At 49.0% G+C, this 27,443-nt stretch overlaps 1 protein-coding gene across 7 annotated transcripts in view; it reads right to left on the minus strand.

Annotated features, from left to right (window-relative positions):
• Nucleotides 1-27,443, minus strand: part of GRAMD1B (GRAM domain containing 1B) — a 232,138-nt gene that overhangs the window by 42,709 nt on the left and 161,986 nt on the right. For all 7 annotated transcript variants that reach the window (XM_045798011.2, XM_087868334.1, XM_087868333.1 and 4 more), the window contains one exon: nucleotides 2,237-2,447. In XM_045798011.2, the coding sequence (XP_045653967.2) occupies nucleotides 2,237-2,447 (211 nt within the window). The remainder of the gene's footprint in view (nucleotides 1-2,236; nucleotides 2,448-27,443) is intronic.

Genomic DNA, 27,443 nt, shown 5'->3' on the forward strand with positions numbered 1-27,443 from the left:
TGTATGCTGCCTAGGGGCAGGAACCTGGTCTTTACACAAGACCTGCCGTTCAGTAGGAGATGTTTAAAAATTCTCATCACCAAGTGCTCACATCCACCCAGCACCTGATGGAAAGAGACACCGGCACCCCGTACGGATGGCCATCAGTAAGGTCTGCTGGGTTCACTGAGTGCCTTGCTACGCATGAGGTAAGAGGGTAAGTAGCTTGCAGCTTCACCTTAGGATGGAAAAGTCCGTGGGCAGAACCAGAGAGACAGAACAATTCAATGCGTGTGTCTGGCAACACGCATGCTCTCCCCAGCCAGAGGGGTGAGGGGCCGGGCTGGGGTGCCGGCCCCACAGAGAACTCCTCGCTCACACCAGCCAGAGCTCCTCTTCCCTTACCTACAGCGAGGAGCCTCTGTGTCAAGTCCTCAGAAGCAGCTTTTAGCCTGAAGGTCACAGACTCTAGGATTAGCCCTGAAGTCTCTTGTTCTTCCCTCAGGAAAGAGAACAGCTGTTCGCCCTCCTCCTCCTCCCCAAAACACTTACAGAGGCTCAAGACTATTATTAAGTCATTCCTCTGCTTTTTCTTCTCCGGGCGACATCCTACCTCCTTTCCCCCGTGGGGATTATTTCCTGAGCCCCGCTGTTTTAAAATACCGATTGCTCACGCTGTACTCCCTCCAAGTTCTGCTCGGACCTCTGAAATCCCGGGGGCCCTGGGCAGACTGGCCTCCCTGACCTGGTCGCACTGCTATGGGGCCCGGCAGGGGCACCGTCAATGCCCACCAACCGCTAGATGCTAGCACCTTGCCCTTCTGGGAGAACAGTGCTGCTCTGATCACAATTCAGAGTGATCACCACAGGCCCCTGGGCTGGGCAGTGAGAGGAAGCAGTGAGGGGTACCCAGGCAGAGCAGCTGTCAGTAGGCAGGCGGAGCTCCTGAGGTCGATCTACTGCACCAGGGAACTCACCTATGGGCATTTGTGACCCTCACTTATCCTGTCTGGGGAATCAGGACTCACCCACTAAAGCAGGTATGAGGGGGTATCAGGACCTGAAGCCCCCCACTGGATGGGGCCTCCCTTCCTCAAAGCAACGGAAGTAAGCCCTGGCAGGACTCTGCTTCTAGATGGCTCCATGTAAGGAGGGAACAGATTCCCAGCCCAAGGCAGTGTTCGGGGAGCAGGCAGAGACAGGGGAGGATGGGGGACGGGTCTGTTCTCCGACTCTGGGTGCAACAGGAATGGTCCCTCAGTAACTTCAAGCCAGCCTGCCAGGGGGCAGTGGGGCCGGCCCTTCTGGGAAAGGGACCAAGCGAGACATGGGCCAGAGTGGGCGGGGGCGGAGGGAGGGGTGCGGAGCACTACAGACAATTCAACACCGGAGGGGAGACCAAAGACAGAGACAAAAGATGGCTTACTTTTGAGAGGCGCTTGTGAGACTAAGACCATGCATGCAAAGGAGGTATTTGGGAAATGGTGGGGAAGAAGAGGAAGAACAAGAAATCAAAAGACAAATCAGGTGGGAAGCCAGCTCCCGTGCCTCCCAGGGGCCCCTACCCCTCCCTAGGGCCTAGGAGTCCAACAGTAAGGAGCTTTTTGAAGGAACGTCTAGGCAAAGATATCTCCTGCTTCCCAAAGGACTGAGGAGGGGGATAAGAAAATCTTTGGGGACCCATCCACAGCCCAGGTCCCCCTGGGGCTTATGTTATGCTTCTCCTCAGGCAAAGGCCCAGATCCCCAGGTGGCAGCACCCTGGGAGGGACAGAGAGATTCGATCACCGTCCTCCTGGCCAAATGAGTACCAAGTGGGTTATTACGAAAGGTACGGCAAAGAGACAGCCAGGGTGGGGGTTAAAAACACCACTCTTCCCAAGGACTCTCTTCCTGGCCCTATAGTTGTCCCAAATAATGTTCCCTTCTATCCCAAATTTGAAAAAGGAAGCTGGGCTAAACAAATGACCCCTCCTGGTCCCCAGAGCACCCTTTCTCCAAATCTCAAGGTCCAGGAGGCTCCCTAGCCCAAAGAGAGAGAACAGCCACTGTGGAAACATAATAAGTTCCCGGGGACACTGTGAGTCCTTAGCTGAGAAGATAACGTTAACTAGGGTCTCCCCTGCCTGTCCCACCCTCACCTCACTGACACAAGGGCTCTCGAGGAAGGGGCTCTCTCCCTCGCCGTCCCCCCAGCACTGGCTTTCCTGCAGCCATCTAACGAAGAATTAGAGAGTCCCCGGCAGGGTCCCGCTCACCTTGGAATTTTTGCCGCCACTCCGGCCAGACTGTGAGGAGCAGCTGCGCTGCACACCCTGCTCCGGCGTGGATGGGGACTTGTCCGAGGAGTGATCTGAGCCCTTCTCCACCATGGTGTCTCCGTCCGGGCTCTGCGGGGTTGGCGAGCGAGACCGTTTCCGGAGGATGGGGGAGCAGGCCGGCGTGCTGCGGTTTGAGTTACTGGCAGTGCTGCAGGGGCAGATGGAGAGAGGGAGTGGGGTGGGAAGGGAGGAGGAGGAAAGACAGGCAGTCAGTGATTGAAGGCCAAAGCCGGGTCCCAAGGAGCCAGCTCAGGGAGCCAGGGTTAGGGGCTGGGGAGAAACAGGGAGAAAAGGGCCCGGCTAGGAACTCATGGCACCGTAATACTGCTGCTGGCCAGGTGGGGGCAGTGGTGCCAACGGGAAATGGAAATGGGACTAGAAGGGGTAAGTAGGGCAATTAGACATTTAGCTATTCATCCATTCATCCAACCATCTGTCTGTCCATCCATCCAAATATTGTCAGAGTCCCTATTACATGCCAAAAACTGTCTAGGGAAAGCAGAATTTAAGAGCTGAAAGACTCATCAGAGATCATCTAATACCATGATTTTTTCTCATACAAATGCTGCAGACCCAGTTTCGACATTTTGTTTTGCAGATTATGTGCCCATAAAAATGGTCAAGAATAATCCTACTTTCCAAACAGTCACACGCATACTATTTCACTAGGTTCTTAAAACATTCCTCCACGGAGGCAGTAATGACAAGTGCCATAATCCCTATTTTTAAAATGAAGCCCTAGGCACGGCAGAGAGGAGCTAAAGTGTCCTCTGATTGCAGAGGCATTCGAAACAAAACCTGGGTCTTCTGACTTGCCAACTGATGCACACCGGAGTATTTCCTCATAAGCCATGCTGCTCTCCGCGTCCCCTGCCCAGGGCGAAGATGAGCAGAAGTTCTCGCCTTCCATAGTCCCCGCCACCCAACTGTGTTTACAACAAGTATCTTACACATCCCACGGTACCTGAACCCACTTACACCAAGGCTTATAAGCTGTATAAATATTTACTGCTGGAAACTGAGCTTGTGCTGTTGATGGAAGAGAAGGATAGAGGATGAAGGAAGAAGGGAGGAAAAGTGAATGCAGTGAAGTTCTAACAAGTGTTTGCTTTTGCGCTGAGAGGGTGGGGCAAGGGAAGACAAGGACAAGGTTAAGTGGGAAAGAGGAGAAATGGGAAGGAAAGCAAGGATGAGACTGCAAAGCCAAAGAAAGCACAAGAGTGGGTTTGGGGGTTAATGAGAAGCCCAGGGTTCTTCTCACCCACTCAGTGGTCAGAGAGCAGGGCCAGGCTTCGGGAACAGCCCAGATCTGAGGCTGTGAGGGCCTGTTCATCCCAGTCTTTCCTAAGGGAGCGCAGTGCAGGGTGGGGAACACGGTCATTTGCATGAGGATCGAGCTGTGACCTCAGGTGTCCCGTGGAACCCATTTGCAATGAAAACCATGCACCTTTCAGCAGAACCTTCCACCTGGGGATCCTCAGCAGAGAAGGAAGGAAGCCCAGAGCCCAAACCAGCAAGTGTGGGAAGGAGGGAACAGTGGGAGGAGAGGGGTGTGAGGGCAGGGCTCTAACTTTTGAAGGAAAGTGAAACAAAGGAGGCCAGAGAAAAGGGAGACGATGTGACCAGAGAATGTGTGGAGACACATAAGGTAAGACCCGATATTTTGCTTCAGCCTAAATCAGATTTCAGTTTTAGATCTCACTTATAATACTAATAATACCCGTGATTTAGAAAAAGAAGCTCTGCAAGTTCTCACCCCCTCTCCACCATCTTTATCCTCTGACCGCCCCACCCAACTCATTCACTATGCAAACTCTGGAGAGAGGAAATTATGTTCCTTTTCTTCAGTTGGAAAAGCAGAGCCTTGGAATGGTGGCAAGAAGATGGTGGGACACGGCCTCCAGGGGACACTCCGGAAGGGCAAACTCAGGTGCTCACCCTTCTGGGGTAGCTGCCTCTCTCTCGGGCCAATTTCAACCCACAGCCAAGTACTCCAAGGATTAAACTGTCTTCTAGGATTACATTGCTAGAAGAACAGCCAGGAACTCTACCCCTAACCTCAACGAGTTTGCTCACAGACATACCAGGGTGTGGATGACGCCCAGCACGGCCCGTCTCAGACACAACACACCCACAGCTTGGCTCCAGTCTTTCCCTTCAATAAGGGACATCTTGACACATGGTGATTCCAGGTGCAGGAATGAAAGGAGATCCCTTTATCCTTCTCCAAACTCTCCATCCCCACTGAGAACAGGCTGTTGAGGAGGGATTCGGTACAGGGTGGGCCTAAAATTCTAACGTGGAGGAGAGTCACTCCAACTGCCCCAAACAACATGTATCTCACACTTGATCAAAAAGTCCTTGAGATTCCCTCACCAACTAGCGGCCCCCTATCAGCTGACCTGATGCGTGCCACCCAAGGAGACCTCAATTTTGGCTTTCCGTACATCCGTCAAAACACCAGTCAATACACTTATACTGTCATCTGTCCCTTTATTCTCTGTGCTTTTAAGGCTACTGATCATCTGTGCTGTTCCTGAAGATCTCCCCCTCCCCACCCCCGCTGCCCCAGATGCCACACACCCCTTTCTTCTATTAAGTCTTCCCGCCTCAGACGCTGGCTTCTCTCTTGCTAACTCAGCCTGAAGTGTGGTCCTTCCCCGAAGGTGAGTCCTTCACTGCCCACACCATCTCCTGCTTCACAGGACTTCAACTGTGCGTTGCAGCAGAAGACTCACTCTCCTACCTGCTTCCGGCTCTCATCACACTTGCTCACGTCAGCCGGGCAATCTGCTGCCGCGGGGCCACCCTCTCCAGTCCCATGTCTCACAAGCCCCTCAGACTGAAAGCCGAGCTTGCTGTCCTGAACCTCCTCTCGCTACTGCCCCTTCTCCACAGCATTATCATTCCCGGTCTCTCAGGCTGCAAATCCACGCCTTCCACCTCACCCCACAAAAAGCGAGTCGCTGTATCCCATCAATTCTATTCGCTGAAAGCTCTTTCACCCATCCTTCCTTCCCCTCCCCCCAGGGCCCCTTGCTGAGACTCTTCCAAAATAGTCTTCTAAGCAGCCTCTTTCAACTCCCTTTCCTCTCTTGTGCTCAGTCACACCTCTGGCATTCAATGTTCCTAAATACAAGCCGATACCATCTTTCTGCCCGCCCCATGAAGGTCTCAAATCCGCAGAATGGAATTCAAAGTTCTCGACTGAAAATCATTTTGACACTTACCTGTATTCCAATACTTTCTCTCTCCTTAGACAATCTTTGATAGTTCTCGTGTATAGTCCTATATATCTTCCCCTGGTTTTCTTAATGCGCACTCTCCTCCTCCTGCCTCCAGACTTCCATACCTACCACAACCTGTGTGTGGAGGGCCCTCCCTCCCCCCGTATCTACCTCCTGGAGTCCTGTTCACCCTTTAAGATCCATCTCAAAGCCCACCTTCCTCAAAGAGCTTTTCGAAGTCTCCACCACTGAACGGACTAGCGCATTTACCATATTCTGCCTGGTGCACACTCTGGGAGGCACCCACCTCCGTACCTCCCACACGGCCCAGTGTGATGCTCTGTGAGTAGTATGGGCTCAGTAGATGTCCACTGAACAGAAGATCCTTCTAGTGCAAGTTTTAACAATCCTCGTGGCTTTCATAGTCCCCAGTATCATGAAAGCTCCCAAACGTGTGCCTTCAACCTGTTCACAAAAATAGCTGGAAGTTTCTGAATGTTTATGAGTTCCTGGCCTGGTGCCAAGTATTTATGACACGCTATCCTACTTCACTCCCCAGCCAACTGATGAAGTATGAACGGGTATTATTATCTGCCCTATTTTTCAGGTGATGAAAGTGAATTACTGACAGATTCAGTAACTCACCCAGAGTCACACAGACAGGTAAGTGGCAAGACTGAAATGCAGGCCTATCTGATGATAGAGCCTGTTCTCAGAACGAGCATCCGGTAATACTTCTTTGCTGGGTGAATAGATGGCAGGATGGATGGGGTGGCTAAGTGGATGGAAAGAAGGAAGGAATCTACTTCTTGCCTCCTGTTTTCAATCCAGTATCTGTGTGGCTACCAAAATGAACTTTCCAAAAAGTGATTTTGCCATTCCGACCATTCCCTCCCCTAGCTTAAGGCCCTCTATGGTTTCCTATCCCCTCAGAATAAAATCTGATTTCCAAATTATGGCATAGAAGTTCCTCCATGATCTCACTCCCAGCTACCCTGGAAAGCTCCATCATTGGCTACTCCTCCCAGCGGGCCCCCTGCCTCAGCCATCCAGGACTAATTACAGATCCTTGTGCCATGTTCTCTCAATTCCACATTTTGCATTGTCTCTCATTCTGAAAATACCATTTCCCCCTCCAAGCACCCTTCCAATATTTACCCTTCAAGACTAAACCCAATTACCCCCCCACCCCACCGCATCCTCATGCTCTAATCCTTCACTATAGAAGAAGACACCTTTGAAGCTGTCGTTCTAACTCAGTAAAATCACTATTAGATTTGCTACATATCTAATACTCTTCTAAGAGGTACCCCATTATCCAGGGAGCCTGGGTGGCTCAGTTGGTTAAGTGACCAACTCTTGATTTCAGCTCAGGTCATGATCTCAGGGTCATGAGATCGAGCCCTTGGGTCAGGCTCTGTGCTGAGTGTGGAGCCTGCTTAAGATTCTCTCTCTCCCTCTCTCTCTGCCTTTCCCCACCCCCATTATGCTCTCTCTAAAAAATAATAATAATAAATAAAAATAAAGGTAGCCCATTATCCTATAGACTTTGGATGTCCTGCTGAAGAAATAAAACTAATTCCCATGTATCTCATAACCCTACACTATTGTGCCATTTGAGCAAACTGTGGTGTGCTGTTAGTTGATCCCGCCACTATTATTAATAACAGTATTACATTAGGATTCAGAATCTTGGGAATTTAAAGCTAAAAAGGACCTCAGATTTGCTACAGAAAGGGAAGGAAGACGGGTACTGGAGGAACTACTGGACTATGACCCCCTTCCAGAATTTAGAATACATCCAGCTTGTCACTTCACATATAAGAAACCTAAGAAATAGGGAGGTTAATAAATGCCTGGCCAAAGTGATATGCCTTCATACCTGGATCTTCCACTCCACAAACACTTACTGGGCACCTGGCATCATACCAGGCATTCAAGTCCACAACGGTGAGTAAGAAAGGATCCTTGTCCCTGGGACATTACCATCAGGAAGCCAGACACGCATTTTTTTCTCCTTTTAACATAAGCCAGGAGGTGCGAGACTGGGAAGAGTCAAGGAATCTTATCTAGACTTGAGGGATTAGGAAAGGCTTCCTTAAGGATATGGCACTTGAGACTTGAGCTAGGATCTAAATACAGTGTTAGAGTTGGCCAGGTGAAGGGCATGGTTGTAGGAGGGAAGAGAATGTTCCCAGGCAAAACAAAACACAACAAACAAAACCCAGTATAAACAAAGGTATGAAAGCCTAAAACAGCATGGAATACACAAGAGCATTCAAGAAACTATGTGTCACTTCTAAGATTGCTCTAATCTTCAACTCACCCCAACAACAGGTCCACTGAGACCCCACCAGCCACTTTTAACCCACTCGCTGCAGGGGGGCCCAGAGGTCATTCACTCACTTCCCATTTCTCCTATTTTAAGACCTCCGACAGAGACTTTTTCAGCCCTCTCCTGGTTACCGTGCCAACAAACAGTGCTTCCTTAAGTCTAACCACAATACGTCATACTGCATTTTAATCCTACTTCCTATGCTTAAGTCTGGGTGAAGTCCTTGAGAAACAGACATATGGAAAGAGGACAAAGTCTCTCTGGGCTCTCTGTAGCACCTCCCACCCTCACTTCAGACATGGGAGCCCACATCCTATGCTTTCTTTTCCCAACCTTATAGCCGGCATGGTCCTGTGGGCACCAGCAACCTTTGCCAGCAAGCCAGTTCCCTGAGCAGCCATCCGTACATTTTTCGGAACCCTGAGCGGAGCGGAATAGTTAGCTGGTGTTTCAGTGTTCCTCATTCAAGTTCACTTGCGTGCCTTCAGTGTAATCACTCCTGCCATAGAGATTGCAAGATCCATGCCTGTCGCTTTGCACCCTCTACCTTCTGGGACGACAGCCACCCCTTTCCTACTCTCTAGCAAGTTCCACTGGCCTGGCTCATTCCCAATCAGATTCCTACTCGCCCTCCCCACACCTGGATCCTTCACATTCACTTTATCTTTTCCCCTAAGCCCAGCCCCGCAATGACCTGTCTGATCATTGCAATGTTCGGCTGGAACAGTTTCAGTGCCAGGGCAATGATAATTTCTTTTTCTTTTTTTCTTTTTGACCACCTAATACATTCCAGGGAGCCCCAAACTAATAGAGCATTTAATTAGAAATTTAGAGAGCCAGTTTCAAACGAAACATTTGTTTGCTGAGGGCCTGCTTCGGCCATATGTCAGGATTAACTGCCCGTCTGTGGAGTTGTGTCGGCGGGCTCAGGTTTGAGTCCCAGCTCTGCCACTTGCCGTGTGACACTGGCCTCTGGGTCTCATTTTTCCATTTCGACAAATGAGGGATACCAATAGTTTATCACAGGACTGTGAACATCAAATGAAATAACATCAGTAAAATATTTAGTGCAGTGCCTGATATATCATAAATGCTCAGTAAATATGATAGAGCGGCTAGTGTTATTATTAAGGAGGCTTATGTTCCTCTCTATAAAATGTGGGATAAATATCCTTGCCCTCTCTCCTCAGAGCATTATACGGACAAGCTTCAAATGCTACCAAGCATTACTTCCCATGAAGTGCAGAACCCCAGGCCTCTCCCACTCAATAAATGATAATTTCCAGGGGATCGTCTTAGGAATCTGCAGCCTAAACAGCCACCGAGTAGATTTTGTACTCTAAAATTTGAGAGGACTCCCGAACAAATTTCCTAAGTATTGAGGGATAAGTGACATAGCTGTCCCAGATGACAGAAACCCACTTACAGCTCTTTGAGTGAATCGGCTTTTCAGAGTCTACCAGGTCGGTGAACTCTCTGCAACAGAAAATGAGTTGAGTCTGTCACAGAAACTGGCAATGGAGAAGAATCTAGGGCCGACGGGGAGCAGGCATGGAGACGTGGTTCTCCAGGGAAGGCCACGCCTCAGCACCTGATGGGAGAGTGTCACCTTCTCTTGGTGTGGGGAGCCTGGCCGTTATCATTAGAGTCCACACCCACAACCATGTGACAAGCACCCTCCCTGCCTCCGTCCGCCTGAGTTAAAGCTGATTCTCATCTTTAGGGGTCCCCAATTCCCAGCAGACAACCATTCCGAGATCCAACTCTGCGCCTCCCATCCCCCTGCCGATTCTGAGCTTTCATCAGTAATCCTCCTCGGTTCTTTATATCAGCACTGCAAATATCCAGGAGAATTAGCCAGCTCCACTCTGAATTTTCCCATAGCACATGCTCAAGTGCCTGAGAAAGAAAGCCCAGGGGTATATTTGCCTAACACTGACATGAATTTACATGCTGCCTGCAAATGCCTCTGTGAACTCCCCCCAACTGGTTCCCAAGTCAGTTTACTAGGCCTCCCTGAAGCTGCTTCTTCTGCAATTGCTCTGTCTATTCCTGCCTGTCACTTAACCATGTCTCTGTACCGTCATAAAACCACAGCATGCTAAGTGGGAAGGGCAGACCCAACAGGAGCTTTGTAGAGGGGGAATATGGCCAATCACAAATCCCAGCAGAATCCCAAATGCCCCTTGGGTCCTTCTCCTCAGGGAGCAAAATACCAAGTCACTTAGAAAAAATAGATCTTCCCAGGCCTGCTTCACTCCTTGTTATAAGGTCCTGGAGTTCCTGATCTTGGCCCCCGCTTACCCATGAAGACAAACCCAGTCTCAGGTCCCCAAGGAACAACTGGTGTGGAGAAAGACTGGGAAGGGCTCATCCTGTCCAACCCTCTCACTGGCAGATGGGAAGCACAGGTCCAGGGAGAGGACAGGACTGTCCACCAGGGGGTTAACAGGTAGCAGGTTACCCCCACGCCCAAGCACAGAGGGCTCAACAGTGCAAGTCTCAGCGGCTCCCCCTGCCTCACCCTGCTTTTTAGGATAGCGGATGGGGAGGAAGTCTGAAAGGATGAGAAACGAACTACTGTTTCTCCTAAGAGGAGCTCCTCACGACCATGTATGGAACCCACCCTCTGTGGACCTATGACGTGGAATCTAACCTGGGGACAACTCTGCTATTGGGTCCAGTTCCTTCCTTTGTGGACCCAACTGTGCCTTTTGTGGCAAACTGTGATTACCTGGTTGAAGAACAAGGCCAGGAGGCGACTAGGAGACAGATGCTTTTTTGCTGGTTGCTGTTTTCGTTTTGTTTTGTTTTGTTTTGAATGGCGCAGAGGCTGTCTTCCTAACTTAGGCTACGGCAGAGTCTCCGCCTGGTCCCAGCCCGCCACACTTTGGTCTGGACCTGGCAGCGTGCTGCATTTCAGCAAAGGGCAACAAAGGACAGGGCTCCCGGGACACTGCCTTTCTTCCCTAACACAGTCACACAATGGCTGCGGCGGAGCCCAACACAGAAGGGGCATCCCTCACCTGCTGCAAGAGCAAGATTCTGACAGAGATGAACATCTCCTTCCCTTTCCTCTGTTTGGGTAACTTGCTGAAATCCCCTGGGGGCTTTCCAAGCTGGGCCTTCAGGTGAAGGATACAGGGTGTTCGGGAACAGGTTCGGTCTGTAATTTGGAACCAAGAAGGTAGAACCAGACGGCTGCCAGGTCAGACTGCTGGCAGAGAAAACTCACAAAGGTAAGCCTGACAATTCTCCACGCTCGCTAACTACCCACTGGTCATCTACACGCTGACTCACAGGGTCCACCCTGGCCCAGGCCTTGCCCTCTCTCTGCACTCTGCCCCTCCTGAGTCCTCAGCTCTGGAGATATTTTATAGATAATTCAGGTCACTTCCTATGGCCAACGAGCTCCACTTACCCCTTCCTCCTTCCCTATCTTGTTCAAGTAACAATGGAAAGTTTAAAAAAAAATAAATTTGCTTACAAGGGAAATGAAAGGGGGCAGAGCCCATCCAAAAACATTTGCAAAACACTGAATCCCTAATACATTCTCACTAAAAATCTACCGAAGCCTGGAAGGAATGACTTGATGGGGAGGAACGTCCTAGCAGGGACTCCAGTTGTTCATTAATTTATGAACTGACCAGTTAATGTAAGCGCAAGGCCCATGGAAAGTCTTTGGCCAAGCGGAGAAAAGCAGACCTTCTATTACCTTTCTGCTGGTGTTCCCGGTCCAGGGAGGGGATGGGTGGAGAGAGCGCCAGGGACTGGGTAAAAGCTGTTTGCCTTTGCTCCTCCAGCCAAAGAGAAGAGATCCCTCATCACAAGGGCTGGAGCCTCCATCCATCCTACTCCCCCGCTCCCTGGCTTTCCTGCAGCTTCTGTTCAGCCCAGAGTTTGGAATTCAATCCAGGAACAGGCATGACAAACACTATTTTTCATTTCCATGGAGACCGAGGCCTGCAATAGAACCAGGACTCCATGCCTGAAATGCCAAAACAGCCTGACCCACTTTTCCCCCTTCCTACAAAAACAAAATAAGTTTGTTTGGGTCCTGCCAGAGCTCAGGGACAAGCCAGAGCTCCTGTTATCTCTATGGACATGTTGAAGAGGAAGGAATTAGAACAACCTTTGAAAACACGGATGATGCTACAGGAACTGTCAGGCATGAACCGCTTTACCCTAAAGGCTTTCAGACTGCAGGGAATCCATCCTGCGGCCTCGTCCTAACCTTCCGGAGGGAGAGGTTCACATCCCCTGAGAGATGTACTTAATGGCCAGCAACACTGCTCCTAGAATCCCAACTCAGGGAACTGTTTCCTCAACTTCCTCTTGTACCACTTTCTCCCTCACTGTCTTCTGGCTTCCTTGGACCCTTTTGTTCCGGAGACAAACCAAGTCTCCACCCCTGCTCCAAGATATCTGCACTTGTCGTTCCTTTTGCCTGGAAATCTTCAGATAGAGAGTTTAGAATTCTGGTTCCTTTTTAACCTCCAGAGTTCGAATGTCACCTCCCTAGAGCAGCCTGTCTTGAAGGACCACTTGCTGGGTCTAAAGTGGCTTTCCTGTCCCTAGGCAATCATTATCAGGGCCTGCCTTTCCCCCTTCCTGGCATTTAGGAGGAGCTGAATTTTTCTTTGTTGTTATTTTGACTTTTTTTTTTTTATTAAGAGTGAACACTCTGGTGGTGGGGGTGGAGGGCACCATGACCAGTGGCTAGACCACAGATTCACTGCACGAATAAAGGAATAAGTTCTATTTAAAGCCATTCAATCCACTGTTCAGCCACTCTGTTAGACATTTCTTTCTTAAGCCTGCCCCAAATCTGCCTTCTTATAACACCAGCCCACTGGTTCTTATTCTGACTTCTGGATCCCTGCAAACTGAAATATGACATCACTTCCAAGTTCTCTGCTGGCCTGGTCCCCTGTCCCTGAACATCAGTATACGCGTCTGAATTTAAATTCTGAGCTGTTCCGTGCTCTTGAGAAAATGGCTTTATCTTCCTGGGAGTCTGTGTCCCCTATCTGCCGAATGATCACAACTTACCTTACTAGGGTGAGGGGCGGAATCTTAAAAAGCAAACACACAAACAAAGCTATTAGTGCCCCGCCAAAGTAAAGGTCTTCCTACAATTGCTCACTGAGTGAAAAAAGTGTTAAGAGAAGCAGGAAGTGAATTCCCAGTAAAGAAACCAAATCCAGTTTCTAAATTCTGTCCTCTCCTCGTGGCACAGACAGGGGGTGAGAATATCAGTTGTTGCTATGCACACCTTCAGCTAGTTCCTCCTTCCATGGGGCTGGGAAGCTAAGCATTTAGGATGGAGCGCAAGATGCTGAAAGTCATCACAGGAACTTACTGGGGTGGTACCACCTCCTTTCCCTGAGATTATGCACTACAGGACACATACCCACGCTGGGAGACGGTCCTGCTGGGTTCGTGGGCAGTGTTGCCTGAACTGATCTGCAGCAAGTCTGTCGTTTGGAAGGGAGCACAGTGGTCTCGTAATCCAACCCCCCCACCAAACAGAGGAATTCCCTCTGTGAAGCCCTGCTGACAGCCACCCAGCCTCCGGCTTCAGATCTCCAGTGCGAAAGCACTCACTGGATGGCCTGGACAAGCTCTAAAGGGATTTTTAGCACCATGGTCCTTATTTCTCCATGGTTCTTGGTGACCATTAGCCACCCAGCTCTCCCTGAGCTTCAGAGTCTTTGAAAATTAAGCTAACCCTGCTGGTTTGATGTCCGTGAACAAGCATTTTTCTGAACACCTACTATGTGCCCCCAACCCTGAGAAACCTATTATTCCCGAAGGCCCCACAGGGCAGTGACTGTGTCATGGTTCTATGTAGTTACACAAAGATTAAACACACAGTATCAAACATGACTATGGGCACACGGTAGGGACTTAATACTTTTAAATTTGACTATCAGTCTCAGCCAAATCTAAGTACAATCCCACCCAAAGTATTCCAGAAGCCTCAGCACTCGCAAGAACGGGACCTTGTGAAAGCAGAAAGGTGCTAAGCTATCCCAGGAAGCCCCTTCCTTGAAAGAGATTTCCAATCCACTGGGAGGACACAAACCACTGGAACAAGGCAGGGAGGGGTTCAACTGAATAGAACTTCCTTTGCCCCTCAAGGGCCCCTCCCCCATCCGCAGCAAGAGAAATGTTGCTACTAAAACTGAAAGGAACTCGAGCAGGATCGATCCATCCATCATCCATCCATCCACCCATCCATCCATCTATCCAACCAACAAACAGCTGAGGAGACGACACTCCACGCCAGGTAATGTTCTATGCCTTAGGGATACAGACTCTCCCTCAAGGAACGCACAATCGGGTGGGAGACGGACATGTAACGAACTAACACCATTACATGTCTGTCTCTCCCACCCAACACCATGTGATAAGAGCTACTTGGATTCAATCAAAACGGCTCCCCTCACTACCTGCCAACGGAGCCAGCCAGCCCTGACTCAGCCCCTTCCCTGTGTATGATCTGGTGACAAACCACTCCTGTCTGAGCTTTAGCTTTAATAATGCGAGAAGAATGAGTGTGGATGCCACCTAATCCCCGCAAAGACGTGAGGGGAGGATGACGAAGAGCATCTCAAGGATACACTGATGAGGGGTGTGTAGGGTGCAGGGGACTGAGAGTGAAGCAGCAGCATTTAGAGCACCCTTCCCTCCTCCCACGCCTCCCTAGCCTCGCTGGTAAAGCCAAGTGTGGCGAATCCTTTCCAGACCCCCATGGATTCAAGTCCAGTTGAGATTTACTTTTCTGCTGGAAACCAAACAAAAACAGGCTGAAGAAACACCATTACGTTCAAATCACAGAAATTTTAGAACAAAGACGACTGTAAGAGGTCAGCCAATATGCCTGGCTGCAGGCAGATAGACCTAAATCACCCAAGAGAGGCTTCGCCCTACTTGAAAATGTATTCAGGGTACAAAAGTCCAGGGCCCCCCTTTGTGATCCTTCTCATTGCCCTCTACTACCATCAGAAAGTTCCCAATGATTAAAAGAAAAGTCTGTTATAATGCATTTAATGCCACCTTCTCCATTCCAGCTTTCCAGGACTCGAGGTCAATTCATTAGCTAGAACCCTTCCTCTGTTCCTATCCTCCTTTCTTTGGGTGGAATGATTCCAATTCCTCAAAACTATTTTCAGAAGTTAAAAATCATTTCCCCTACAATCTCTCCACCAAATCTCTGTTTAGATTATACCTCAAGTGACAGAAAAGTCATTAATTTATGATGTCGTTCAGTTCACCTTTGGACAACTCTTTTTATTTTAAGCTCAAACTGTTTCCTGTGGCTTCCTACCAAAGGTCCTATTTTCTACTCCCCTGACAGACACAGAATAATCTAATTCCTTTTTTAAAAAATATTTTTTAAATTTATTTTTGAGAGAGAGAGCATGCTAGTATGTGGGTGCATGTGAGGGGAGGTGGGGCAGAGGGAGAGAGAATCTCAAGCTGACTCCCTGCTGAGTGCGGAGCCCAACCTCAGGCTTGATCCCAGGACCCCGAAATCTTGACCTGAGTCAAAATCAAGAGTTGGACACTGAACTGACTGAGCCACCCAGGTGCCCAATTCCTCTTATACGTGCAATCTGCACACAGCTCACTTGGTCCCTCAGCCCTTTCTTCTCCAGACCTCCCAATCCCTCCAGCATCCCTCGCCCAGCATGCCTATGGACCCCTCAGCCACTGGGCTCACTCTCCTCTGAATGAATCCCAGTTCATCCCAATCCCCCCTATACTCTGGAACCCAGAAATGTAATCCCACAAAGAAGTGCTCTGATGAGCTCAGAATAGAGCAGAACCACCACCCCATGTGCTTTTGAAAATGAGAATGCAAACATATATTTTTGGAATCGTCTTCTGAATCAGGAGATTCTGGAATTAGTCACTGTTCTCTTACGCATCTCTGGCTACAGCCTATAGGCTAAGGAGAAAGTATGCATGCGTACTGTACGTATGCATATCCCTACAAGGAACACCCCACCCCCATTCCTTCCCCTAACCAGACAAACCCGAGTTCAGTGAGATGATGAAAAATCCATCCAGTTCTCACCCCCAATTCAGGCTATATCAGAATTCTGAATGTTTATATGAATATCTCCAGGCCAGATGCAAAACCAGACCTTAGAGATTTCTATTATCTGGAGATGTCAAGTCCTCAGCAAATGTTTTCCCTCCTCCTAGTCCACAAACATTTGTTCCTTGGACCCTTACAGCTTGACTCACAGATAAGCTGAAGTTTCACCGAACTAGCTGAGAACAATACTGTGAGGTTCCGAGGTCATTAGGAAAACCGAATCCAGCCCTGTCTTGCCCATAACCAGGAATTGAAGGGTGCATGTGTGCAAACACATGTACAGTGAGGGCTGCCTGCTCCCTTCACGCCTTTCTAAGGAGGGCTGATCATCAGGACCTTCCAATCTGACTAATTTAGGGCCAGCAAACTACGACCTATATAGGTCAAATCCAGCACACGTTTTTATATGACCAACAAGCTAAGAATGGTTTTTACGTTTTTAAACTGTTGGGGGGGGGGGGAGAAGGTATCTTGTGACATGTGAAAATTATATCAAATGAAAATTTCCAAGTCCATAAATAAAGTTTTATTGGGAACTCAGCCACGTGCATTCGTTCATAGACTGTGTCTGCGGCTGCTTCTGCTGGACAAAGTAGACTTGAGTCGCTTCAACAGAGAACAGCATGGGCCACAGAACCGAAAATATTTACTACCTGGCCCTTTCCAGAAACAGTTGGCCAACCCGTGGCCTGACCATGTATGACCTTGAAAAGGTCTTTTCTGTGAGCCTGCTTCTCTTTCGTCAAGTTGGGGAAGGGGGTATTTGTGTCCCACAAAGAACCTGTGCTTGATGACTTCACAAGTTGAGGGTAAAGGTCGCAGGCTTGCTCCCACCTGCAGCGGAAATGTGTAGGACCAGGAAAGAGAGGAGGTTTCTTCTAGGTAGCGTATAAAAGCTCTCTTTCCTTCGTTCTTTCCCAGTGGGGTACTACTTCCCATGGCTTTCACACTGACACTCTTCTGCCTTGGGCAGCTACCCCAAAACATCCCTTTCTCCTTTCCCTTCTTCCAAGGCCAGCTTTTCCCACCCCGGTCCTAAACTTCTCTAACCTGTGGAGTGCCACTCAAGGCTAGCTGGGGAGAGAGGGAAGGCAGGAAGAAAGAGGAGCAAGGGGGTGTCCACAGAAGCACAGTCGGCTAGCAAGCATCAGAGAAGGTAAAGAGGAAAAGTTCCCTTTCCCCAGCCCTGGCGGAGAGCTTGGCTGAGTCCCAGGGAGACAGAAAGCTTCAAGTCCTCCCCCACCCCTCCACTTGCCTGAATCAAGCAAATAACTAACAATGCTAGGAGGTGTGGGGGAGTAAGGACCAGCCACTGGGTATCTATTTTCTGAAAACACATGGCAAATCTCTGAGCCAAATGCCGGCTAAGCCAAAGAATAAACAAACCCCTTTATTTCCCTGAGACAGGAGCTATCAACTTCCCCTCCAGGCCTCTCCTTCAGCTAGCCAGATCCATTGGTCCCATGGTCCTCTCGCTGTGGGAAAAGCAGCATCTGTCCATATGCGAGAGGGTGGTCTGCCTTATAACCCTCCAGCCTGCCTCCTTTCCCTAGCTAACCACTGCTCTGGTCACTGAGACCCCACCAGGGGCACCCCGGAGCTAAGTTGGTGGGTGGAGAACAGGAACACATGGCCTGTCCACACCTCCCCCAGAGGCTCCGGCCAGCTCTCCATGACGCACAGCTAATTCAATCCCCTGCCCTCTTTTCTCCAAGTTACAGGACCCTGAATAAGTCTTGCTGGCCAAGGGGACCCTCCTCCGCCCAGCCACCCCTCCACCAGGACCCACCCCTCAGTGCTCCAAAGGTCTGCTGAAGCAGGGCCACTATGAAGGAGGGGAGGAAGGGGGGAAAAAAGAAAAAACCTAGGAAGGGAAAAGAATCTCTGCAGCATGATGTCATGCCGGCTGCTTTCAGATCCCCCAACACAGAACAGAAGCAAACAACATGGGCTCCGGATTTACTGTCTTGGAGGGTTTGTGTTCTCAGCAGCTCTGAGCAGCCTGCGCCAGCTGGAAAAAGCACGCGGCCAGACAGACAGGTCCTCCTCCTTACAGCCCCCGGGCCCGACCAGACCTCTCCCCCCGCCCGGGGTGGGGGGGGGAGCAGAGCCACCCCTCCCAAAAAAAAAAAAAAGCCCGGAGGAAACAAAGATAGACTGACACATACACACACACAAGCGTCCGTGAGCACTAACCTGGAAGCCATTAGGAACGGTAGTAGAGTGCAGTGCGGAGGAACTCATTCATTCATGCATTGGGCAGTGGGGGGCGGGGAGCGGGGGCCCTGAGGACGTCGGAGGGCACTCACCTCCATGCCCACCCCACAGCCCTGTGTCTAAGGGGGAAGGGAGTGGGGGCGGGGTGCTCATAAGCTTGGGGAGCTGCCTTTCTCTGCTGTTTCGCACCGCTCTGGAATTGTAAGCATGACCCCCCTTTATTTCCTCCCCCCTCCCGCCGCCGCTGTTACTTGGTGTGGTCGCGCAGCGTACAGAAGTCCCTCTCTCCCTCGCCCTTGCTCCCTTTCTCTCTCTCTCTCTGACTCCCTCACAGACAGCTGTTCTCCGGCCCCTGCACGCACGCGCACAGGCGCACACATGCATGCATGCACGCACGCACACACACACACACACACTCAGACACGCACCCCTCGCGCGCGCAGGCACACGCGCGTACACGCGCACGGGCGCTCACACACACACCCTGCCGCCTGCCGCTTTACATAATGCAACTCTTTGGTGCAGTCAGCTTGCCAGCTCTCAATTATTCATGGCAGTTTGGAGGACAGAGCCACTGGGGCGGCGAGCATTATTTCCTCTTCATCCCCAAATCTGACAAAACACAAGATGATGCTCCCAGGAGATTCTGCGCCCTTTGCTGCCACCAATTATTTCCCAGGTGTTGCCTATTAGGTCAACCTGTATCAAGGAGGTGACGCTAAATCAAAACACAGGCGCCTGGCTCAAAATAGAGCCTTGCCTCTTTCAAAGGATGACAGCTGTTCTCCCTGCCTGAGCCTTGGGAATAGAGGAGAGGAGGAAGGCAGCGCTGGAGACCATAATCTATGCAAGAAAATGGCTGAGGGCCTCTTCAGGGGAGCCTCTCCCAGAATTCCAAGATAGCAGGGCTGGTTCTTGCAGACAAGGAAAATAACACTCAAGTAAAGCACCTGCTATCATGACAAAGGAGGCTCATCTGAGTTTTCAAACTCCTAAGCTGAGCCTCTTAAAAAGCTTTTTCCTCCTGTCCATTCACTGAAATACAGTGATTTCAGTGGCACTGAAACAGCCCCTAGACAAGTGTTCTTTCAGACGAGAGGCAGTCTCTTCAACAAGGATATTAATGAATATTGTGAAAGTCATCCATGGCTTGCAAAGCACTTTCTATCACAAATCGAATTCATTTGATTTCCACAACACTCCTCCGTAAGGCCTCATTATGACCCCATTGAACGTAAGGAGGCTGAGCCCTGGAAGGTTGGATGGTCCCACAGCAAGAAAGGCTGAGCTGGGAATCCAGATCACCACACTGGAAATCCCATGAAAATCCACTAGCCAACACCCCAAGCATGACCGTGAGCTTCTGGAGTCATCTTTTGATGGGAGTAGCAGGCAAAGCCCAACCGTGAGCCCAAACAACGAAAGGAATGATGATGGTTAGCTTCGTGTTTCTCAAACTTTAATCCCCTGAGGATCTTGTTAAACCACAGGTTCGGATGTGGAAGGTCTCAGGGAAGGCCCAAGGGTTGGCCTTTCTCATAGACTCCCAGGGGATGCCCATGTTGCCATTCCATGGGCCACAGTCTGAGTAGCAAAGCGTTAGTTTATGCATTCTCACTCTTCGGATGTTCCTAAAGGACAGAGTCCTGTCTGTCTGCCGTAGCTGCACAGGATAACTGGCTGAAGGTGAATACTAATTATAACCCATTAATGTCACCTTTGTCCTGGTCACCAGACGAATGCTGGGAGCTAATACTTCTTGGGCATCTGTTGGCAAAACATCCTACTCTGAGATTGCCAAGTCCTACAGGCTCAGGATGAAAGGTCTTTCCGGGATTGTTTCTGTCTGCAGCCTGTTGATAAAAGGCTTTGTGACAACTTCGTGGTATCCTGGAAGCAGAGAGGTTTGAGTGTCTGGCCTCCACTTCATTAGCCTAGAGGAAGTTCAGCTCTAAAGAAAGGTGTGCTGGCAATGCCCAGACACAAGGTCTGCCCCAACTCTACCCACCCCTACCTGTCTGGCTCACGTCCTGCCTCTTCTGAAACACCTTCCTCACTTTGGAACACCCAACTCCTTCCCCTCTTCTGTTACTCCATAGAAAGAGCTTGGACTTTGGAGTGGAATCGGCATACAAAGCTAAGTTTTGCTGCTTTCTGACTCTCTGACCCTGTGTAAGTCCATCTACCCCCGTCTCAGACTCGGCTTCTTCATCTGAAAAAGCCAATAGTATCTCTTTCCTCTTGTACACCGTTGAAAAAAATGAGGCAATAAAATAAATGCATGAAAAAGCACCCAAGAAAAGCTAGCATCTCCTCCGCCCCTGTCCTTACAAAAGACAGTGCACAATCTTGAACTTAAATGGAGATTCTGTTCACTCTGTTGGCTTTCTCTCCCCAAGAAGATCGTAGGCTACTTCCTTCATGTCCCTGAAACATGTAGGAGTACCAGGTACAGCACAGGTATTCAGTAAATATCTTTGTACTGACTGTCCTGCTCTCTATTAAGACAGTAAACAAAGGGGTTGGTGGAGTCAACCAGCCAGTGCTCTCGTCTTGGCTTCCCCACTCACACACTATGTGACTTTGGACAAATCATACTCACTTTCTGGAGGCTTTCCTACTTCAACTATAAAATGCACAAACTCACCTTTCTTCTGAAACACCTCTACATTCCCCTATTGTGTTGGTACCTTCACGGCTTAGATTAATAGCGACGGGTTAAAAGGGCAGGCTAACAGATCCTGACTTCAAATGCTGCTTCTCTCAGTGACTGATTTTGTGACCTTTGAAAAGTTGGTCTCACTAAGCTTCAGGCTTCCTAATTTTGAGTCAAAAAATAACAGAATCTTACTGGACTGTGGGAGGATTAAGTGAGGTAAATACATTTAACAAGCTTTTCACTGTATCTGACACAGCACCAGTCCAATAAAGGAAAATATCATTATCATCAATATTGGTTAAAAACAATAGCTATTTAAAGAAAACCAAATAAACAATGAAAGGTCTCCTACTTTTGAAGCCTTCAACTGAGTCTAGACCTAAGAAAAATCTCAGTTCCTGGGGCACCTGGGTGGCTTGGTCGGTTGGGCATCTGCCTTCGGCTTGGGTCAGGATCCCGGGGTCCTGGGTAGAGCCCCATGTCGGGCTCTCTGCTCAACAGGGAGTCTGCTTCTCCCCCTCTCTCTGCCCCTCGCCCTGCTCATGCTCTCTCTCAAAGAAATAAATAAATTCTTCAAAAAAAAAAAAAAAAAGAAAGGAAGAAAAATCTCAGTTCCTTAAGCTGCATGAGGTATGCACGGGTCATTCCCCCCCACCCCAAACCCATCACCTAAATCTTCTCTGCCAGCACCTCCCCAACTGGACCTCATTAAATAACAGGAAAGGTACAGAGCAGGCAGAGAATCTGGGCTATGTCTACTATGTTATAGAATGTAAGCCTTTCTTTCATGATTAGAAGCTTCTCACTTGAGCTACACAACACCAAAATGATCCTGATTTAAAAAAAAAAAAACAGAAATAGAGTACCTTCTAGGTGCAATGCACCTTGCTAATGACGTGAATGCTCTCTCTAATCCTGCCAACAATGTTACCAAAATCACCCCCATGTTTTCTGATGGGGTAACTAAGAGGCAGAGGGTTGACTGACTTTCTGATGGTATTTGATTAATAAGGAGTTGAGCACGTATCCAAAACCCTGGCTGCCTTGCCTGAGTCCACTCTTAACCACTGTGTCATGCGTGAAGAGAAGGTGCTACTGACGTGTCATTAGGAGGCCAGGGTCCTTCTTGTGCTAAATGTGTTTAACGGGTTTGCACTGCACCCTCGTCCTTTCTGGAAGTCCCAGCACAAACTCTGCAGAGCCTGAGTCTGAGAGATCCAAGTCCTGTGATTCTCACGGAGCAAACTGGGTTTCTGCAGATGGAACGAACGCCCCCAGACTCAACATCCGTCTTTTAACAGCTGAGCTCTTTGGCACCAAAATTCCCAAACTGCTTTTCTGTAAATGAATTTAGGAAATTGAGGTAAAAGTGGGGATCTTTTTCTGAATTAAACCTTTCCCTCAGAGATAGGGAAAACTGACATTAGTTTCTATTTTTGAAAGGAAACAAGGTTTTCTGAGCCCTGTGCAGCCTCGAAAGCACTTTCCTAACAGAACCCTGGAGGAATTGGGGGAAGAAACAGAAGTGGAGGTACACCTGCAAATCCAATCTAGTCCCATTCGATCACAGTCTATAAGAAGAAGGTTGGTGACCACACAGTATCTTGCTCACCTCAAGTGCTTAATAACTTGTTGACATGAATGGGAGACAAAGGGTAAGATCTTATTATACCTTTGAATCTATTCCCATCCAAAGAGAAAACAAAAAGATTTTTTTTATTTAGTAGGTACTTTCAAACATTTTCACTAAATCTGAATTTCTTGAACGACAGGCAAAAGTGAACTTGATTATATTACTATTATCATCCAAAATACACACAGGTGCTTTTATGAAGCATTAACATCTAGGAGATTTCTGAAGTGTTTGGTAAGTCAAGGAAGGAAAAGGAACAGAGATCTAACATTTACTGAGATGCTACCATGTGTTAGGCCCACATTTTATTTACTTACAAAACTTCTACTTAATCTGACGAAAAAACTAAGTATAAAAGCCAATCTTTACCCAAGGTCACACAGTATTTCTAAAATCTACGTTTTGGGGCACCTGGGTGCTCAGTCGTTTAAGCAGCTGCCTTCAGCTCAGATCATGATCCCAGGGTCCTGGGATCAAGCCCCACATTGGGTTCTCTGCTCAACGGGGAGCCTGCTTCTCCCTCTCCCTCTACCTGCCGCTCCCCCTGCTTGTGCTCGCTCGCTCGCTCTCTCTGACAAATAATACAATGCTTAAAAATAATAATAATAATAATAAAATCTATGTTTTCATGACACCATGCTACTTCCATAAATAAACACCTATGAAGTAAAAGGCACTTCAAAAATTACTGCATTTAACCATAACCAGTGATAATCATAATACTGCATGTAATCCTTGAAACAACACTGCAAGGTTAAGTTCCACTGTTCCTACTCAGGCCAGTGATCCATTTATCGCCCCTTAGGTCCAAATCCACCCTTCTCTGCCCTGCCTCACAGTGCCAGAGCTGTACCCTGTCAACTTCCACCAGCCTCACGGAGAGAGAACTTCCAGTTTACCTGCCTCGGAAGCTTCTGTGCCACACGCTGGGCCCCAAGCACACCCTCTCCAAAGACCTCGGGATCTCAGCCTTGCGTGGCCATCCCCCCAGGAAGTCTGTTCCTTGGCTGGATGTTCTGCCTTAACCTTAAGGGGGCAGCTGCTCCCTCCATCTGTTATCCCTGCGTTCTTTAGAGCCCTGTTACTTGTTAGTGATTCTTAATATTAAACCCTCCCTGCTCAACTCACCGACGTGCTTCCGATCTCCTGACTGACTGCTCACGGATAGACTGCCCCAGCGGTGGGTGAAAAGCAGCATCCTCACCCTCCAGTGATGCAGTAATAACAAAATGGCTAGAAGTACTCAGAGCATTCTACGAGCCAGACAGACACTTCATGGATTTAATATGTATTCCTTCCTTTGATCCTCACATCAACCCTACTTTACACATGAGGAAGGTGAGATACCTCGGGGTTTCAACAATTTCCTCAGGTCACAGAGACAACAGACAGAGGAGCCAGGATTCGTCCCCCAGCTCCCTGGCGCCAAGCCCGCTCTCCGCCATGCGGAAATGCTGCCTCCGTCAAGCGGCCGCAGCCAGTGAGGGACAGAGGGCCAAGGGAGTGTGAGTGGGGCAAACACACACAAGAGTCCTTCAAAACATGTGCAAGAGAAAAAAGAAGTTATACTGTTAGCCAGAGAGGTCCACATATACCCAAAGAAATCAAAATATGAGAAGGGGCCATCATTAAAGGTCTTTCAAGTCAGTCTCTGTAGTGCACAGGAGTTGGGGTACCCTGGGCATCAGGTGCTCTGGAGACCCCACAGAAACAACTCCTTCCAGACGTAAATGCTCAGGGCATTGCCCATGTTTTATGGACCCTTCACGCGAGAGAACCGATAACCCGCACATGTCCACCCTGCCCTGAGTTCCCCAATCCAGACTCTAATCCTCAGATGCTGGGGGGGGGGGGGTGTCCGAAAGGGTATATTGATTGCCTCTGACCCAGCTGCAACCCAAGACATGTCATGAATACTGCATCTCTCACATGAGGAGCCGTGATGTCTGCGTGATTAAAACCTGAGGCGAGAGCTGGGGAGAAGGGAGTGAGGGCGCAGCTGGCTCTCACTCCGCGGTGAGGCTGCGCCGCCACCCGCCCAGCACCCACTCCTGGGCAGCGATTAAAGCCTTCCCGAGAGCCAACCAGGCTCTAGGCACCAGGACACAAAGACCCAGCCCCTAGCCGACTGGGGAAAGAACCTGCCAGGCTTAGGGTTCCCTCTACATACTAGGCCTAGCCCCTTTCACCATGCATGCCAACCCCCTTCTCCCAATTTCCTCGTAATCCCACATGAACAGAGCAATTAGCTTCTGAGTATCACCTTTTTCTTTTCTAAATGCTCCCAACCATCCATTCTAGGTTTTCAGCCAGGATCAACTGTAAATCCGCTCAATGGTCTATGCTGGTGGCCCCGCAACGCGGCTGCACTTTAGAATCACCTAGAAGCTTTTACACATTCCCAGGGCCCCCGTTCACCCCCCATACCAATTAAATCAGAATGTCTGATGGTGACAGTCAGGCATCAGTGTTTCTTAAAGATCTCCAAGTGACTGCCATGTACAGCAAAAGTTGAACCCTACCACTGGTCAATACGACTATAACCGTAATTCTCTAGTAATGCAATACAGAAGTTACTTCTGAAAGTCTACTCTAATAATCTGTATTTCCTAGAAGTCAATTTTTTTAAAAAAATCTAAGACATTTTTCATCTCTTTTCATGTTTTCTCAAATAATCATCAGCCCTAATACTCATTGAGAACCATGTGCCAGATCTCATTCTAGGCACTTTATGAAGGGCACACTGGGTTATATCGCAGTTAATCTGATTACTCCAATTTCACAGAAGAGAAACTGAGCCAAAAAGATTATGAGCACATCTGCAAGTTTATTCGAGTACATCTGCAAGTTTATTCGGTACACCCAAGATGTCACTCATCAAGTACTAGAGACTGGAGCAAATTTAAGAAGGTCAAATTCTCCCATGTTCTTTTCTCTGATCCTTGAGGTTTTAATTCCACTCAATTACATTTGCTCTATTCTTCTGGTCTTGAAAATTGCTCTTTTTCAAAGAGAGGACAAGTTTGGGTAAGTGTGGCGATATTCTTCAGTGCAGTGGAACTTTCTCCTTCTCCTAGATGTGCAGAATTCGAGCTGGTGCTCAGTGGCCACAGCACGAATCTACACAAAGTGGCTGGCACTAAAGGTATTCTGCCCCGGAGAGAGCACAAATCCCCACGTGGGGTCAGAACACTACATCCTGTCTGTGGAAAGGTCCAGGCAAGGGACTGGATGGGGAGGAAAACACATTTGTCAGAGAGAGAAAGATACAGAGCGCAAGCAGGGGGAACAGCAAGCAGAGGGAGAAGTAGACTCCCTGCCAAGCAGAGAGCCCAATATGGGACTCAATCCCAGGACCCCGGGATCATGACCTGAGACGAAGGCAGATGCTTAACCGACTGAGCCACCCAGGCGTCCGCTTTCTGGGCAGTTCTAACTGCCCAAGCAAGAAGTCCCTGAACCGGGGCACCTGGGTGGCTCAGTCGTTAAGCGTCTGTCTTTGGCTCAGGTCATGATCCCAGGGTCCTGGGATCGAGCCCCACATCGGGCTCCCTGCTCAGCGGGAAGCCTGCTTCTCCCTCTCCCACTCCCCCTGCTTGTGTTCCCTCTCTCATTGTCTCTCTCTCTCTGTCAAATAAATAAATAAAATCTTAAAAAAAAAGCCAACAACAACAAAACACGAGAGACTACCAGGAGGTGGCTACATGTGGGGCTGGAGACCTTTAAAAAGGTCACATAACTAATCTAATTAATTATGCAAATTAAATAGTTTAACTTGGCCCACAATCCCAAGATTAAAAAAAGTTAACATGGAAGAGGATTAAAAAACAACACAAATCACTTCGTCCAATGTCCTTTCCACCACCCAAAGAGTCACCAAGTTCTGGACTTCAGCCAGCTACCCTCAGCCCCTCCACATGTGATTCTCTCTGTCAAAGGCAGATAACACCTGTTCTATAAAAGGGTGACTGTGAGGAAGAGAAGACAGAAGGTCAAGTGCAAGTCCAAAGGTCCTAGATGCATGCAGGAGTATCATCTGTAATGGTTACCTTGGTGTGCTGCTCCCCTCCAGAACCAGGCACTCACTTCCCCAGCTCTCTGGACTAAGAGCTGCTGGTGGGTCACAACCAAGCTCCTCTTTGGGAACTGCCCTTGACCAAAGAGAACAGCCTCACTGAAGGATAATGTCCCCTCCATGAAGACAGACCACACGTAATGGACAGTCCCTCTGTGAGAGGACGCGAAAACCTGTCCCTTTGCCTCCATTTGGGATAACCACAGCTACTCCTGGAACTGGCCAAAGCCTCCTGCAAGTTCATCAAAGTTTTACTTCTTCCTCTGCCCAATCCTGATTCCCTCGCTCACTCACAGGTTTGTTCCCAAGAGTACTTTTCAGTAAAGTTCCTGCAAGGCAAATGTGTCTCTGCGTCTTTTCCGGGGTCTCTTTGCAACCTAAGACACACAAAGGAATGTATATGAATAGGGAAGAACGGAGGGACATGTTGCTGAAGTGTAACGAAAAGGCCAAATGTCAGACTCAGGAATTCAGTACAAATCTGGGATTTCTAGAGAGTTCTAGACCCCTGGGACAGGCAGATAACCATGCGAGGCCTTCTACCTCTGTCTGCTACAGGATTTTAAGAGAGACTAAGCCCCTCTCCAAATCACCTCTCTGCAGAGGTAAGTGAGCCCTCCTTAATCCCGGATTAAGGTCTTAAAGAGAGAAGCCTGCATGCTGGTGCCCCAGTTAAGATGTTGACATGTACTTAAGAAGAGATCCTGAGTCCCTCCTGCCACGGGCTGGAGGCTGGGGCCACATGACCATCCCCTCCACCTCCTGCCCACTATTCCTTCAGCCCTAGAGCACCAGGCAGCTCTGGTAGCTAATGCAGCACATCGTGAAAATCCCACTGCTAGGTCCCTGTGCAACACTGGGCACTGGCGAGAAGGATGGAAAGAATGC

Source organism: Ursus americanus, chromosome 16, assembly GCF_024610735.1.
Source record: "Ursus americanus isolate L20-20 chromosome 16, mUrsAme1.1.p, whole genome shotgun sequence".
NCBI classification, from domain to species: domain Eukaryota; kingdom Metazoa; phylum Chordata; class Mammalia; order Carnivora; family Ursidae; genus Ursus; species Ursus americanus.